A 17,736-nucleotide genomic window follows, 5' to 3' on the forward strand; every position below is an offset into this window, starting at 1 on the left:
TGTTTCAAGTGATTGGCCTATTTCAAAATGCAAATAGGACCCTGAATGTCATTTTACATTGGAAATAGTCAAAGTGATCACCAGCCACGATTTGATTATTTCCGTTTGCAATGGAACAGAAGAAAACTAGTCAAGGTAAGTTTGATAATATTTCTGCAGAGGTAATAGGAGCACAAAAACTTTTCCAGGTGCCACAAAAAAGAACTCTGCACCGCTATCATCCCGGGACTCCAACCCTCCACAATTTGCACACCTCCAAGTTTCACTAACCCTTGCCCCATACTTACATGTTGTGCTTGATGCGGTTGTAGTTGGAGCTGTTGTGCTTGGAGATGTCGTGGTTAGAGTTGTTGTAGATGTTGTGGTTGGAGATGTCGTGCTTGGGGATGTGGTGCTTAGAGTTGTTGTTGTTGGAGATGTCGTGCTTGGGGATGTCGTGCTTAGAGTTGTTGTAGATGTTGTAGTTGGAGGTGTTGTACTTGGAGATGTCGTGCTTGGAGGTGTCGTGCTTGGAGTTGTTGTAGATGTTGTAGTTGGAGATGTCGAGGTTGGGGATGTCGTGCTTAGCGTTGTTGTAGATGTTGTGCTTAGAGATGTCGTGGTTAGAGTTGTTGTAGATGTTGTAGTTGGAGATGTTGTACTTGGAGATGTCGTAGTTAGAGTTGTTGTAGATGTTGTAGTTGGAGATGTCGTGCTTGGGGATGTCGTGCTTAGAGTTGTTGTAGATGGTGTAGTTGGAGATGTCGTGGTTGGGGATGCCGTGCTTAGCGTTGTTGTAGATGTTGTGCTTGGAGATGTCGTGGTTAGAGTTGTTGTAGATGTTGTAGTTGGAGATGTTGTACTTGGAGATGTCGTAGTTAGAGTTGTTGTAGATGTTGTAGTTGGAGATGTTGTACTTGGAGATGTCGTGGTTAGAGTTGTTGTAGATGTTGTAGTTGGAGATGTTGTGCTTGGAGATGTGGTGCTTAGAGTTGTTGTAGATGTTGTAGTTGGAGATGTTGTGCTTGGAGATGTCGTGCTTAGCGTTGTTGGAGATGTTGTGCTTGGAGATGTCGTGGTTAGAGTTGTTGTAGATGTTGTAGTTGGAGATGTTGTACTTGGAGATGTCGTAGTTAGAGTTGTTGTAGATGTTGTAGTTGGAGATGTCGTGCTTGGGGATGTCGTGCTTAGAGTTGTTGTAGATGGTGTAGTTGGAGATGTCGTGGTTGGGGATGCCGTGCTTAGCGTTGTTGTAGATGTTGTGCTTGGAGATGTGGTGCTTAGAGTTGTTGTAGATGTTGTAGTTGGAGATGTTGTGCTTGGAGATGTCGTGGTTAGAGTTGTTGTAGATGTTGTAGTTGGAGATGTCGTGCTTGGGGATGTCGTGCTTAGAGTTGTTGTAGATGTTGTAGTTGGAGATGTCGTGCTTGGGGATGTCGTGCTTAGAGTTGTTGTAGATGGTGTAGTTGGAGATGTCGTGGTTGGGGATGCCGTGCTTAGCGTTGTTGTAGATGTTGTGCTTGGAGATGTGGTGCTTAGAGTTGTTGTAGATGTTGTAGTTGGAGATGTTGTGCTTGGAGATGTCGTGGTTAGAGTTGTTGTAGATGTTGTAGTTGGAGATGTCGTGCTTGGAGATGTGGTGCTTAGAGTTGTTGTAGATGTTGTAGTTGGAGATGTCGTGGTTGGGGATGTTGTGCTTAGCGTTGTTGGAGATGTTGTGCTTGGAGATGTGGTGCTTATAGTTGTTGTATATGTTGTAGTTGGAGATGTTGTGCTTGGAGATGTCGTAGTTAGAGTTGTTGTAGATGTTGTAGTTGGAGATGTTGTACTTGGAGATGTCGTGGTTAGAGTTGTTGTAGATGTTGTAGTTGGAGATGTCGTGCTTGGAGATGTCGTGCTTAGCGTTGTTGGAGATGTTGTGCTTGGAGATGTCGTGGTTAGAGTTGTTGTAGATGTTGTAGTTGGAGATGTCGTGCTTGGGGATGTGGTGCTTAGAGTTGTTGTAGATGTTGTAGTTGGAGATGTCGTGGTTGGGGGTGTCGTGCTTAGCGTTGTTGGAGATGTTGTGCTTGGAGATGTCGTGGTTAGAGGAGTTGTAGTTGGAGATGTCGTGGTCGGAGATGTCGTGGTTACAGGTACTAAAGAAAAAATCATGAAAGATCATTAACTCAGTAAGAAGCCTTTTGATTTTGTGTATCAGCCATTTTTAGCAATTAGATTGCAAAAATAACAATTTCACTTTCTTTCAAAAATATAAATTAGCACAGTAACTTTTGAGCCCTTTGCATTGTTGATATTTCAGAATATTGATAGGTCAGGCTCTAGGCTAATGTAAAACATGTACAAAAGATGAAGTAGCTACTGATGCCATCAGAAACAAAACTGTTCCCTGGTGTTTATTGCAAAACTTGTGCTATTAAAAGCTATTAACCAAATGCTAAGATTTCAACTTAGACTAATTAAAGTTTTTTTAAAGGAACTAATATCTACAGGAAACTGATGCAAATAAAATAGTAATGTGGAACTTGCACATTTACAAACATAAGAATATAGGAAATAGGAGCAGGAGTACAAAAAGTCCCCTCGAGCCTACTCCATTATTTAACATGGCTGATCTGCCTCAACTTCAATAACTCCCCATATGCTGATTCTCTGACTCCAAAGATCTGTCTATCTCAGCCTTAAATATACTCAATGATAGAGACTCAACAGCTCTCTAGGGAATACAATTCCAAGGGTTTACAACACCTGTGTGAAGAAATTTTTCCTCCTATAAATCTAAATGATTGACCCCTAGATCCATAATAGCTTTATCCCCATTTGTTTCCACCACATGTTGTTCCAGAAAACTGTCAGAGAAAGATTCTACAAACTCATCTGGCCTTGTCAGTAATGCTCACATCCCATGAAAGAATTTTAAAAAAACTTCATACATCTCTACACTGAACTACATCTGCCATCTTTTCACTCCTCCATTCTTCCTCATAGTTTGATTAAACTCCTCATTTGGTATTATGAATAATCTTCAAAGTCATTCTCCTCGTGACTATCTGTTGATGTCTGTTTCCTCAAAAAATCAGTACTTTTGTTATTATACTCCTAGTTTTAGAATCCTCAATTTTTGCAATCTTGGAATTTTATTAAATACCTTTTGAATTTTTTTTATCCACACACAGCAAAAAAGGTCTCAAATATTGCCGTACTACTAATGCTACAAGTGCTCCTATTGGGCCTCCCACCTTGGGAACCCACTCGATGTCCTTTATTGGATTCCAAGAGCTGAGGTGGTTCATTAATTATCCACCTCCCGAAACACTCCAACTGTTGCGTACCTCTGACCTGTGCAGGCTTGGGCATATAACTCCGCTTATTGTTCTAAAGATGTGGAAAGTCTTCACCCACAATGATTGACACCAGTATTTGCCTTCATAATGATTTACTGTGGTGAATGACTTACAGAAAAACAAAGTTTACTTACCACATTTGACTTCTCCTTCAAAGCATGTGCTGTAAAATATTAAACGTTCAAATGATTTATTTTAGGAAATCAGTTTTTTAAAAATCCTTATTCTTTATATAGTCTCTATATCCATTACACTACAAGCACCTGTTAGAGATTGGTACATTTGTAGGACACAGAGCAGTATAGACCATAAGACCATAAGACATAGGAGCAGAAATTAGGCCATTCGGCCCATCGAGTCTGCTCCGCCATTCAATCATGGCTGATAAGTTTCTCAACCCCATTCTCCCGCCTTCTCCCCGTAACCTTTGATCCCCTTACCAATCAAGAACCTATCTATCTCAGTCTTAAATACACTCAACGACCTGGTCTCCACAGCCTTCTGTGGCAATGAATTCCATAGATTCACCACTCTCTGGCTAAAGAAGTTTCTCCTCATCTCTGTTCTAAAAGGTCTTCCCTTTACTCTGAGGCTGTGCCCTCGGGTCCTAGTCTCTCCTACTAATGGAAACATCTTCCCCACATCCACTCTATCCAGGCCTCTCAGTATAGATCAGAGTCATACTGCAAACTGTGCTTCACTCTCTGGTGAGGGAATAATACAGCTTTTTGCAAGTCTACCCTACTACCCAAAAGTTATTTATGTTTTCACACTAATAAGATAATATTTGCTTCCACCTGGTACTGAAAATATTAAAAATAACTTTTAAAAATTGCAGTATATGGACAGATAGCATGTGTGTACTTTGAATTATTCTTTGCACTTTCATTTGTATTATAGCTAATGTAACACCAAAGCATGTGAGGGTGTAGAAGATACTGCAATTTTAGCATCACTATGGAAAGGCAGTGAAAGAGAGGAAATAGCAGCTTAAACTTCTCTTTATTTTCCTCCTGTTGAAGTATCCAGCACTGTCTTTATTCCCATTAACCAGGAGTGAATGTTGGTGAATAAATGTTAGTGGATAGATGAGTGGGTAAATGGGCAAGTGGGCGAAGGGGTGGGTGGGCAAAGGGGTGAGTGGGTGAACGGTAAGGTGAGTAAGTGGCTGAGGTGTGTAGGTGGGTAGGTAGGTGAGGTGGCAGGTGTGTGAAGTGGCTAGGTGGATAAGGTGGTAGGTGGCCGAGGTGAGTAGGCTGATAGTGTGGTGAGGTGGAAGGTGAGTGATGTGGGTAGGTGGGTGAGTTGGATACGGTGGTGAGGTGGTGGGGCTGGTAGGTGGGTGAGGTGGCAAGTGGGTGGGGTGGTAGGTGGGTGAGGTGGGTGGGTGAGGTGACTGAGCTGGTAGGTCGATAATGTGGTAGGTGGGTGAGGTGGGCCTTGTGGTTAGGTTGGTAGATTGGCTGAGGTGGTAGGGTGGGTGGGATAAGTGAGTCGGCAGTGGGTTCTGGAGTGGTTGGGTGATCAGGGTAGTAGTTGGGTCAGGTCAGGTCGGGAGGGACTAGTCGGGTGGTCGGAGCTGATAGTTGGGTGGTTGAGGGATAGTTGATGGTTGGGGGGAAGTATTTGGGGGCCAGTATAAGTAATTGGGTGGGGGGGGGTCAGTTCTGTCGTTACCCAGATGTCAGACAAGATTTTAATCTGTCCAACATTTCCTTGGTAACTATTCACATACCACGGAACTGTCCAAAGTCTCCAACTATAACTCAGAGTCGGAGACACCACAGAGGGACCAGGGAATTACCCACTGGAGGTTTAAACTTCCCAGGCAATTCCCACATAGGTCTGCACATTAGGGCCCCGACACGCATCTTCAATCATATATCCGGTGACTAATGATCTGGAGACTGGAAGATTTGGCACATCATAGTTTTCATGATCCATTGGTAGTAATAATTAACAATGAAATGACATGTTCTGGATACTTTACCAGTTTTCATCGGCAGGTACATTTTGACCTGTTTCATATATGTGACCATTGTAATAACAGGTACAGTTAACCAGGCTGACACATGTCATTATATTTTCATCCAGATAAGGAGCACTCTCTGGACACTTTGGGTAGCAACCTAATTATCAAAAAAAAATGTGAAAATTAGTGTGAGGTGCTTATAGTGTCATTATCATGTTAGCAATGGTTTTATCACAATTATATCATGTAAATTATACCATAGTTTATTGGTTATTAGACAGGTCTGGAATTTCATATGTATTTTGCCTATCTCCATTTTTCTAATAATAGCTCGTTATTTGAAATTTAGCGAATGTAAATTAACTATGTAAATACAACTGGGCAATGTAAATTGTTTGTGTAATTTATCTCATGCAGATGCCTAATTCATTCCATAAAAATAAGAATTTAGAGTCCCCACAAAATAGGTCTACTTTTTATTGGACTAATGTAACAAAAGTAGAAAACCTAAAGTTTCAGCACCGTGAATACTTCTTTTGGAGTTTTGCAAGGGATTCTTGATGCCACGCTCAGTAAAATGTTGCCTTGATGTCAAAGGCAGTCATTGTCACCTTGACTCTGGAATTCAGCTCTTTTGTCCACGTTTGGACCAAGGCAGAAGCTGAGTGGCCCTGGCAGAATCCAAACTGAACATCAGTGAGCAGGTTATTGCTGTGCAAGTGCCATTTGACAGCACTGTCAATGATGGAAAATTTACTGATGGAGTGGTAATTGGCTGGATTGGATTTGTCCTGCTGTTCTGGGGACAGGACATAGCTGGGTAATTTTCAAAATTGTTGTAGTTGTAGCCAGTGTTGTAGCTGCACTGGACATTAACAAGGTGCCCCTGACCTGGATTATATAAAAATAAGGGTAGTTCTTGCAATGAGTTTAGTTCTGGAACATTGATGAGTCTTTTTTTATCCTTATATGAATTCATAATTTATCCCTTCTGATGTATTACTTGTGTTAATTCAACAAAATTGTTGAATAATATTTATATCAAGTGGTACAAATTATCATAAATATAGCTGACATTCTCAGAAACTCTATATAGTTCTACAGATTACTAAATGAAATCAATGGGCTGGATTTTACAGGAGAGGGGTGGGCAGAATGCCCACCCACCTCAAAGTCAGCTGGCAGCCAATCCAGAAAGGAGCCCATCCCGCAGCCATAACACGCTGCCAGCAGGCTAAACTAGGTGAGAATAGGACTTCCACCTCTCATTAGGAGGAAGTCCTGCCATCAAGAGCTGCCAGCAAACCTGATTGGTTAGCAGCTCTAACAGTCCCGGCAGCACCAGAGCTCAGTGGTGGGCACTGCTGGGACTGCAAGGAGGAGCAGAAAGAGGAGTGATGGCTGCTGTAGACAGCTAAGTGCCAGGCTTTTAGGGTGGGGAGGAATCAGAGAGGCCTGGGAGGGGGGAAGAGCGGGTGGAGGCCAGGGTTTAGAGGGCAAGCAGTGAGAAATGATGCGAGGGGGGTGACATCTTGGTTGGAGGTGCCCCCAAAGCACACAGGCACCCCCAGAATGACTTGCCACCCCCTTCCATCCCATCCTTTTACAAGCTGACCTAAAAAAACATACTGCTTATGCCTATGGTATTATGATGTGGACAGCATATTATCCCAGTCAATTGGCTTGGTAAGAAGCTCAATTGGCCCATAATTATTTATTTAAATATGGTGGACAGTCTGCCAATTGCAGCAGCCACCCACCTACCATGTTACAGAAGACAGTTTGGGGGTGAACAGGAAGGGAGTGGGCTAGGCACCCCTCATCTTTTACGTACATCCCCACCAAAAATATGCCCAATTGGGGGGCTGTAAAATACAGCCCAATGCCTTATTAGTTATAACTAACCTCAATCATTGTGTATACCTTCACTGAAATGTATTTGAACCACAATTATGCAGATTATTTGCTCCAACTTTCTTCCTTCCTCTTCCAAAGGTAATGTCCTTTGCTGGGTCATAATTCCACTCTGGCAACCCTCAGTTAACCCTCTCTAGAAACCACGTGTCTTTAATTCTAGGTACTAAGTATTAGCAGGCTTTTTGACAGTGAGGAGACATCACAGTTAAGTTGGATTCTAACTTCACCTGCCCTTCGCACACATGATTTTTAAAGCAAAACCTAACTGGTTCGCTAGTCTATTCAGAGAACTGGAAACCTTCCACCCTTATCTTAGTCATCCGACATGCAGGTACATGCAATCAGGGCAAGTAGGGATTGGCTGTAAGTAGTGCCACAACAGTGTCACCCACATTCCAAGAACAAGGATCAGCCAGCAGGGAATGATCAGAAGTGGAAACCCTGAATGATTTTTCTACTCATTAGCCCACGGGGATTGAGATCAATGCTTTACTCTCACATCTCCTACTGCTGATCTGACCTTATGACACAGCACAAGAAGAAACTGAAATGGGAATCTTGACGCAGATGACTGAGCACCGCACCATCTAATGAACTGGATTAGTAATGGTGACAGAGAAAAAAAAAACTCGTTGCCTGCTTAATATTAAAATGCATATGAAGAAAACGAATAGAGAAATGCCTTCTGGCATACTTAAACTAGAGCAGAATTATGAAATAATACCACCTTCAAGAACAGCGGACAGCTTTTTTCGAATTGTATGGTCCTTGCATGTTTTTGCTGTCAACGTTCCACATGGTTGATAATGCCAGCTGCATTCATTGGGCCTGTTATAATAGTCACAATACACAGCTGCAATGCAAAATAGTAATAGTTAATATGAAATCACCAACAATTGATTCAACATCCAAATGAATAGTTCACATAAAAGTCCAAATGTTGTTGAAATAGATTGGAAATAATTAGCATTACTCCAAAACCATGCTACAGTTGCCAGATGGATTGTTTCATCAGGGCAGACAGATTGACTTCCAAGGTCAGTGCAACACCTCACTAGAAGCAACTACCTCAAAGTCTGTGATTCAAACTAATCAGCATTCCAGGCATAAGCAAAAGGCAGGCAAGTGCCAAAGATTAGAACTTAAAGAGGGCTTTAAAAAAGGTTATTTAGGTAGTAATGCAAAATTAAATATCAGAAGATTGCCAATTTGCCTGTTACTTTCACCCATAAATACTTATCTTCAATAAAATATGCACCTTTGAGATGACCCAAACTCTCCTACATTCACCCAAAAGTTTCAGTTAGTATTTCTAACTAAACCAAAAACTTAGACTTACGACATCGTTCAGGGGTTCTCCAGCGAATACAAACACCAGCACTGTTACAGGCTTCTGCATACACTGCTACAGCAGTACAGAAACCCAGATATTTTCCCTCCAGATCGCAGGCACAAGCTTCCTTAAGGCAAGCCTCATAGTATGGTTCTGGGTTAACCTGTAAAGGGGCCACAATACAGTGTTAGAAAACAAATGGAAGAGGTTTTACAATACTTCAATTGAAAAAAACAGAATCTTGACTTCTTTGTTTATTTTACACATGAAAGACTCAATTTATGAGGATCACCATTCATGTGAACAAATTATCAGGTCTTTTATACAAGTAAAATAGGTTAGCAATATACCAACCAAATGTAACACTTTCTGTTTCCCTCCCCTCTTGACGGTTTGCTTCCTTGTTGAGATTTATCTCAACATCCAATATTGCAAAATACTACACAAGCAGCACAAAGGAAACTATCTGATTTTAGCCTCAACCTAAGTCCCCACACTCATCCTGACAACCAAACAGTGTCCTAGGGAGACAAGTTCAAGCTCTTAATAAGAAATATCAGTTCAGTTTATGTAACATAACCATTACACTACACTCCAAGTATTAACTACCTGCAAGTGTAAGGGTTATGTCCCAATTGCTGTCCTGCTCTTGTAGCCATGTTGGTGGTATAGCAAGTTCACTTAAGCTCCTGGTCAATCTTGATACCCCAGGATGTTGCTGGCAAAGGTTTCAACAATATCGTTACTGTTGAAGGTTAGAAGGAGTTGGCTGAACCTTTTTTTGTTGGCAATAGTCACTGTCTTAGGGGGAGATGGTGGTGTAGTGGTAATGTCAATGGACATCCAGGGGCCCAGGTTAATGCCTAGGGAGCATGGGTTCAAATCTCACCGTGGCAGCAGGTGGAATTTGAATTCAGTTAATAAATCTGAAATATACATCTAGCTGCAGTAATGGAAAACCCCATCTGGTTCACTAATGCCCTTTAGGGAAGGAAATTTGCCATCCTTACTGGGTCTGGCCTATATGTGAATCCAGACCCAGAACAATGTGGTTGACTTTTAACTGCACTCTGAAATGGCCTAGCAAGCCACTCAGTTCAAGGGCAATTAGGGTTTGCAACAAATGCTGGCCTTGCCAGAGACACCCACATCCTGTGAAAGAATAAAGAAAAAAATGTAACAATTACCTGCCGCTACTCAGTCCAAACCAATGTTCCCTATAATATTTTTGTTTGCTTTGCATAGGCAGTTTTTTCAATGCACAGTACCTTTAAGAATTTTTGCACAGCTGCACACGAGTGGTATTTAACGTGGAACAAGGTCTTCCAGGGTGCAGCTGCACATGTGTGTAGCTTAGTGGGACTGTTAGCCTAGGCCTGAATGTATCAGGTCCTGCTGTAGGCTGGCAGAGGCTGCTTCATTACCAGAGCCGTTGTGAACGGAAATCAACAATGGCCAATGAACAACACTACTCTTCAAAACGTGATGAAGAGAAGGTTATTGAGCAAGCAGCAGAAGAATATTGGGACTGAGGAAGTCTTACAGAGATATCTTGGAGCTCCAGTGATTGACCTCCACCAGAAAAAAAACCTTACTTTGTATCTGGTATGGCTCTGGAAATTTGAGTATTTTCCACCGGGCTCCATTACTGATCTCAGTATGCTGAACGCCTTGATGCAAAATCGGTGAAATGCTGCCCCTCATGATTTTGAAAACTTCTATCAAGTCTCCTCTTAGCTTTCTCCTCTCCAAGGAAAACCGTCCCAACTTCTCCAATCTTTCCTTATAACTGAAGTGTCTCATCCCTAGAACCATTCTCATAAACCTCTTCGGCACTCTCTCCAATGCATTCACATCCTTCCTATAGTGTGGCACCCAGAACCGTACACGATACTCCAGTTGAGGTCTAACCAGTGTTTTATACAAGTTCATCATAACCTCCCTGCTCTTGTACTCTGTGCCCACATTAATGAAGCCTAGAATACAGTATGCTTTAGAAACAACTCTCTCTACCTGTCCTGCCATCTTTAATGACATATGTACATGTACACCCAGGTCTCTCTGCTCCTGCACAACCTTTAGAATAGCACCCTTTATTTTATACTGTCTCTCCATGTTCTTTGAACCAAAGTGTATCACCTCACATTTCTCTCTATTGAACTTCATCTGCCACCTATCTGCCCAATCCACCAATGTGACAATGCCCTTTTGAAGTTCTACACTGTCCTCCTCACAGTTTACAATTCTCCCAAGTTTTGTGTCATCTGCAAACTTTGAAATTGTACCCTGCACACCAAGATCTAGGTCATTTATATATATCAGGAAAAGCAAGGGTCCCAATAGCGATCCCTGGGGAACTCCACTACAAACCTTCTTGCAGCCTGAAAAATGCGCATTAACCTTACTCTCTGTTTCCTATCCTTCAGCTAATTTTGTATCCATGTTGCTACGGTCCCTTTTATTCCATGGCCTATAAATTTCCTCACAAGCCTGTTGTGCGGCACTGTATCGAACACCTTTTGGAAGTCCACATACACCACATCAAAGGCCTTGCCCTCATCAACCATCTCTGTTACCTCTTCAAAGAACTCCAGAAAGTTAGCTAGACACGATTTTCCTTTAACAAATCCATGTTGATGCTTCCGAATCAATCCACATTTTTCCATGTGACTATTAACTCTATCCTGAATAATTGTTTCTAGAAGTTTCCCCACCACCAAAGTTAAACTGACAGGTCTGTAATTGCACAGCAGATCTTTACAACCTTTTTAGAACAAGGGTGTAATGTTTGCAATTCTCCAATCTTCCGGCACCTCCCCCAAATCCAGGGAACATTTAAAGATTATTGCCAGTGCTTCTGCAATTTCCACTCAGTTAAATTACATTGGAAAGAATTTTCCATTTTCGAAACATCTGTTTTAATGGAATATAATAAAATTTGGTTGATACAATGCTGACATTAGGACCTTTCAGCTTTCATCCCTGTGATGGTAAGGTAAGTAAGCAGAATCCACTCTGAAAATGGTTAAATATGTGCAAGCACACTCCTGTACAGACTGAACATTTTTAAACACATTCAAATAATTTTGTTTTTGTAGCTTTAAAAATATCATTAATAACTGTCAAAGTAGTAATAATATATTTGAAAAGTTTCTTACCTTATTGTGACATTTTTTAAACACTTCATTTGCATCTTTAATTATGGCGCACTTTCTCTGTGCCCATGGAAAACAGAATGGGTTTCTCTCACAAGGAAATGTCTGATTCACTGAATTAGAGCAGGACAGTGCAGATTTCCAACTGTTTCCAAATTCAATGGAGCTGCTCACCAAGGAGTTAGATTTTGTTGTTAAATCATCTTCAGTGTCATCATTGAAATTTCCACAGAGACCGCATACTTTGTTCTGTTGTAAAAGTTATAAGTAATCAAAAAATCTGACGTTTCAAAATCAATCTCCAACATAAACTAACTTAGCTGATATGATCTGCAAGTCACAAATACCTGCCATTAATCTGAGAAATCACTTATTCACTCTGATCTTTGTATTTTCATTGATCTGTACTCAGGTAGTTCATCTCAGCTGACTTGGCAGCAATTGAACTCTGCACTGCTGGGCTAGGCAAGGGGACAGGGAAGAAAATCATCTTGGATTATCACTACCAATCATTAACTGGTGACCAAAGTGCTTATGTGAAAGCCACGTCAGGACAGGATTGGACTGGCCGACACACCTGCTGACCTCTCTTATCTAGGGTAATCTTTAAAGGATGATCCATTGGCCAAAGTATTAGATGGGAACTAGTGCCACACTCTAGCAGCCGTCAACATCTTTGGGAAAGGAAGGCAGGAAACTAGGAAAAAATATTTTGATCATTGTGAGCTAGGTCATTGCTGGATTGTGTTTATGCCCCTTGATTGGAGGTAATAATAGTTACCTATTCATTAGCATCTCAGTTTTTTTGCTCTAATCTGCAAGAGTATGATACTGTGCAAGTTCATTTACTCCTGAGATTGTATTAGAAATTTGAATACACATAGTTATTTCTTTTGCTTCTCCAAAGCTTTACCTGGCAACTTACCTCTCAAATTTAGTCTCATCATCAATGTTATTCTCTGTGTCCCATCTGAGAGGGCCACATTATACATTGGAATATAAGAGTATGGAAGTGAAGCTACAATTATATAGAGCTTTGGTGAGGGGACTGTGTGCAGTTTTGGTCTCATTACATATGGGAGGATATACTTGCCTTTGAGGGGATGTAACAAAAGTTCACTGGATTAGTTCCAGGGATGAGGGGTTGAGTTCAATTGGACTATATGCTCTGGAGTTTAGAAGAATGAGAAATAATCACAGTGAATGTGTAGCATTCTTAGAGGTCTTGACAGCCAGGTTCTCCTGGCTGGAGAATCTAGGACTAGGTGTCACATTCTCAGTATAAGGGCTTGGCCATTTAGAACTGGGATGAGAAGAAATTACTTCACTCAGAGTGTTGGGAATCTTTGGAATTCTCCATCTCAGAGATCTGTGGATGCTCAATCATATATATGGCTTTATTACATGAATCTATTCAAGACTGGGATGGCACTAAGGGAATCAAGGGAAAATAGGAATAGGGTGGGAAAATAGAGAGGAGATGGGAGAACAGCCATGAACTTCTTGAATAGCGAAGCAAGCATGACGCGCCATACAGCCTTCTCCTGCTCCTATATCTGCTGTTCTTACACATAGAATATATTAATATTGTTGCATTGCTGGAATTTTTCCCTAGCACATAAAAGACGTGTATAACTTTGAATCCCGACCAAGGGTCCAAGACTTCTAAACTGTGATTTTGAGGCAGGCTAAGTATTTAATAAAAAAAGATTTTTGAGCTTAACGTACATTAGTGCCTTTTTGAGACTGACAAAGGCCCTAGGTGTAGGGGTTGACGACCTTACTGACTTCTTTCTGAATGTTTCAGGATCACATGTGCTGGTCATGTGACACCAAGTTCTGGATCATTATCTGGTCACTTAAATTGCCTCTCTGGTTAAATTAAGTGAAATTTCTCCAGATAAATGATCTTCCTTATGTTGGTTCATGTGATAGCTATGGATAGTTGTAAGTTACAATTTCGGCACAATTTTTCTCTATTTGTATCGCTCAGCCAACTAATTGACCGGTAGCTCTTCATATCAAACTCTTCTGTTTGATTACAATTTCCATGTGACTATTTGTCTGTTTTCAGAAAGGGCGAAGAATCAAAAAGTATATGTAGGAGAGATTATTTTAACTCAAAGTGACATTTACCCTCCAGTGTGCATCCAGTGTGACTGAAAACCTGGTGTGTTTGTCCCAAATCACAGTGATTCCATTGGAAAACGTGAGGATCAGATAGAGCCCAACAGTGTGAAATGAATAGAAACCTTCTGTGCTTCTTGTTGTCATATTTGTATTAACTTGCCCATCTTCCAAAGTTAGTTCTTTATCCTATAAGAGACAAGCGGATTTGAAAACAGGATGTTTTATGATGTACAAGATTATTAACGGTCCCTGCTGAAATTTGTATTTTGAAAACTCTTACTAAAATGTTAATATAGCTACCTAATAATTGTAAATTAGAAAATATACCTGAAATATAATTTTGATGTTTCTGGAACATGTCACTCCATTTTCACAGCATGCAACATTTTCTACTAGTATTTGGAATGTACCAATCTTTCCTCTGCAATGGTCCTAAAATGAAGGTAGTTTTAAATAAATATGTCCAACAAAGTATATCCTGTACAATTGTATATGGCTTAAACAGTTCAATAATAAATACCAATGTATTGTATATCAGTCTAATGAGAAAAATACTCCATACAATTTCAACCATAAATCATTGTGATGTTTTAGTACACAAGGGGATCAAACCGATTGCCATTGTGCCAGTTTTCCTGGCAGAAAATGGCTACAGAGTTCCAATTTAGGGAGCCAAATTACAGTACCCAAACAGCATATTGTTTTGGGTACTGTAGAGATGTCCCTGATGTCCACCTAAAACAGATGTAAGGCACTTCAAATTTGGGAAACTGGAACTAAGAAGGTAAGCGTTTTAAAAGTATTGACTTGAGTGTGGACCTGGGAGAAGCAGGTATGCCCCACTCAGCCTGCGCTGTTTGCAAAATTTCTAGCGTGTCCAAAAATAGGGACTAATTAATCCTTTTACATGTCTTAATTGGCTAAACAATGCTCCCATGCAAGTAGCCGCTGCCACAGAAAGTACGCCTCCAGGAAAATTGCATGGAGATTGGAAGACATCATGGAGTTGTCGTGATCAAACCCCCTTGCCACCTTGAAAGCCACCTTTGTGGCACTGGGAAAATTCAGCTTGCTCAGTGCTTTATAGGTCTTTACCGATGACCTGTTCGCAACAAGGTTTTTATTTTTGTCTGCATCATATCGTTATTCAGGTTTGTCGAAAGGTTAAGAAATAGCGAATCTTCAGAAATGTGTAATATCTGTTTAGGATCTTAACTTATTCTCGACCAAAATCAATGCAAAGCCATGACTCACTTCCTACTAATAGTAAGTCAAGTATCTAGCCATCGTAACTTACCTGAACAAATATATATTCACAATTGCCCTCATAGGTGTACCTCTTCTCATCAAAAGTTGTGTAATGACCTTCACCATAAACCTTGCAGGTCTTTGAACATAGCTTCCCAGTACAATTCCATACTCCACCCTGGCACGTGCTGCAACATAAAGAAGAGATATTGGGTTCTGTAATATTAAAGTGCTTTTAAGATATGAAACTGATCAATGTTGACATATGTTGAATCTCACCATTTGTTGCAATCCTTTTTGATTACTTTTCCTTCGGTATGGCTCTCTCCTTCAAATAAACAAGGGCATTTTTCATACGATACACAGTTTCCATTTTCATCTTCAGCTTTACCATCAGGACAGACGCAGCCAGGAATGCATCGAGCTGGCTGTTACAAAAGAGAAAATCTTCAGTGATTCCTCCAAACTTGTTTAATATTGATGTCAAATAACATGAAAAAATATAAGCTTACGCTCATCAGTTTTGCCATTCTCACGTAGTCATGATTACATACGGATTTCACTTACACACACACCACACACACACTACACACACACTTTATTGCTCTAATGAACAAAAGAACACAAGGAATAGTAGCAGGAGTCAGCCACATGGACCCTCAAAGCCTATTCTGCCATTCAGTAAGGCAATAAGATCATGGTTTAAGTGGTTAAACTTCACTTTTCCCCACATCCCAGTCTTGAATATATTGAGCATCCACAGTCCTCAGCAGTACAGAATTCCAGAGATTCATAACCTTCTGAGTGAAGAAACTTCTCATCTCATTTCTAAATGACCAGCTTCTTATCCTGACACTATGGTCTGGATTTTCACTGAGTCGGATTGACTCAGGGGCCCTTTAAAAATAGCAGACGGATCCCAATTCTGGGATTCCCAACATTCCAGGCTCTCTAATTTTCAGGAGTGCCTTTAAAGTGTGCAGGCTTGTTCCTATCAGAAGTCCACATCCGGCACTCCCAAACTGGCTAGCTCCATTGTGTGAATAGGCATGTCCTGCTCCTCTGAAATTTTCATCAAATCAGGCCTGGTTTTTAAAGGGTTGTGGTTCACGGCCCCTTGGATAAGTCATGGGCCCTAGTGTGCATGAGGGAAGCTTTTTAAAGGTCAGTTGAAAAGCTCCCCCTCACTCAGGCCAATCTGATTGACCAGCAGCTCTCTGGTCCCTGCAGCGACGGCACTGCAATGGACAGAAGAAGAAATGCAGGAGGATGTTGAAGCCTCAGTCCAGGCACTGGAGATCCCGTAAGTTCAAGGGGTCCCAGGGTGGAGAAGGTAGGGAAGGCCTGGGAGAGCACGAAAGGGGCGATCAGTGTCTCGGGGGAGTGGCCAAGGGGCAGGGAGGGTGGTGTTGAGGGAGGTCCGAAGGCTATCGGACCTTTATGGGGGGGTGGTGCCCAGCTTCAGAAAGGGGCTTCTGATTGAGGCGCCCCACCCACTTCCCGCCTGAGATGTAATTCTGTTCTTTTTCGGACTTCACCTATGGAGGTTCAATCCTCCCGGCAGCCTAAAAATGGAGGTTATGTAGGAGGTGGCCCTTAAGCGGCCAATAATTAACCACTTAAGGGCCCCAGTTGGGGCAAGGACGTGTTTCCTGGCTGAGGCCTTTCCTGCCTCTGCGTAAAATTGCTGTGCGGTCAGGGCAGGTGGGAGACCAGAGGGAATCCGTCCCTCCACCACCTAAAAACCCACCTGCTGAGGGGGAGGTATAAAATTCTGGCCGATGTGATTTTTCCAAATCACAAATCCCTCTACACATTTACTAGTTTCATCTTTTAAAAATATTCTGCTTCCTAATCTTCCTGCCAAAGTTGATAATTTCACATTTTCCCACCTTGTACTCCATCTGCCACCTTCGTATCCTATCATTTAACAAGCCTATATCTCTTTGCAGCCTCTTTGTGTCCTGCTCACAACTTACTTTCCCACCTAACTTTGTATCATCAGCAAACTTGGAAATATTATACTCAGTCCCTTCATCTAAGTCATTAATATACATTGTAAATAGCTAAGGCCCAAGCACTGGTCCTTGTGGCACTCCAATGGTTAGAACCTGCCAATCGGAAAATGAACATTTATATTCTCAGCATTCTACCTGTTAACCAATCCTGAATCCATGCTAATGTAATACCTCAATATCACAAACCTTTATCTTGTGTAACAACATTACGTATGGCCACTTTTAAAAATCCAAATATATTTCATCCACTAGTTCCCCCTTTTCTACTGCCTTAAAAAACCTCAATCGATTTGCCAAACACAATTTCCTTTTCATAAGCACATGCTGACTCTGCCTAATCATATTATGATTTTCTAAGTGACTTTAGATTGTAGCATTGTCCCTGCTATTAATCTCGGGCTAACTGGTCTAGAGTTCCTTGTTTTGTGCTTCCCTCCTTAAACAGCTGGATTATGTTTGCTATCTTCGTGCCTATGGAGACCATTCTAGAATTTATGCATTCCTGGAAGATCAGAACCTGTGCTCATGAAAAATTCCTTTGCAAAACTTCACAATGTAGCGAAAGAATTTTGTACTATCTTTATCAACCGATCAAAATATGTCCCCGCATCGTTTAGAATCACTTAATATTTTGTGTTCA

At 41.3% G+C, this 17,736-nt stretch overlaps 1 protein-coding gene across 39 annotated transcripts in view; it reads right to left on the reverse strand.

Moving 5' to 3' along the window:
* The window catches only part of LOC144687401 (mucin-6-like), a 91,873-nt gene that overhangs the window by 25,835 nt on the left and 48,302 nt on the right, over positions 1-17,736 (reverse strand). For 38 of the 39 annotated variants that reach the window (XM_078553503.1, XM_078553507.1, XM_078553499.1 and 35 more), the window contains exons 21-32: positions 15,358-15,506; positions 15,128-15,266; positions 14,158-14,262; positions 13,837-14,016; positions 11,704-11,949; positions 8,552-8,708; positions 7,940-8,065; positions 5,314-5,452; positions 3,458-3,486; positions 2,096-2,117; positions 673-1,462; positions 288-408 (exon numbers count right to left, since the gene is read on the reverse strand). In XM_078553503.1, coding sequence (XP_078409629.1) covers positions 288-408; positions 673-1,462; positions 2,096-2,117; positions 3,458-3,486; positions 5,314-5,452; positions 7,940-8,065; positions 8,552-8,708; positions 11,704-11,949; positions 13,837-14,016; positions 14,158-14,262; positions 15,128-15,266; positions 15,358-15,506 — 2,203 coding nt within the window. The remainder of the gene's footprint in view (positions 1-287; positions 409-672; positions 1,463-2,095; positions 2,118-3,457; positions 3,487-5,313; positions 5,453-7,939; positions 8,066-8,551; positions 8,709-11,703; positions 11,950-13,836; positions 14,017-14,157; positions 14,263-15,127; positions 15,267-15,357; positions 15,507-17,736) is intronic. The other variant, XM_078553508.1, reaches the window with a different exon arrangement.

The sequence above is a fragment of the Cetorhinus maximus genome, chromosome 12 (assembly GCF_964194155.1).
Source record: "Cetorhinus maximus chromosome 12, sCetMax3.hap1.1, whole genome shotgun sequence".
Lineage (NCBI taxonomy): Eukaryota > Metazoa > Chordata > Chondrichthyes > Lamniformes > Cetorhinidae > Cetorhinus > Cetorhinus maximus.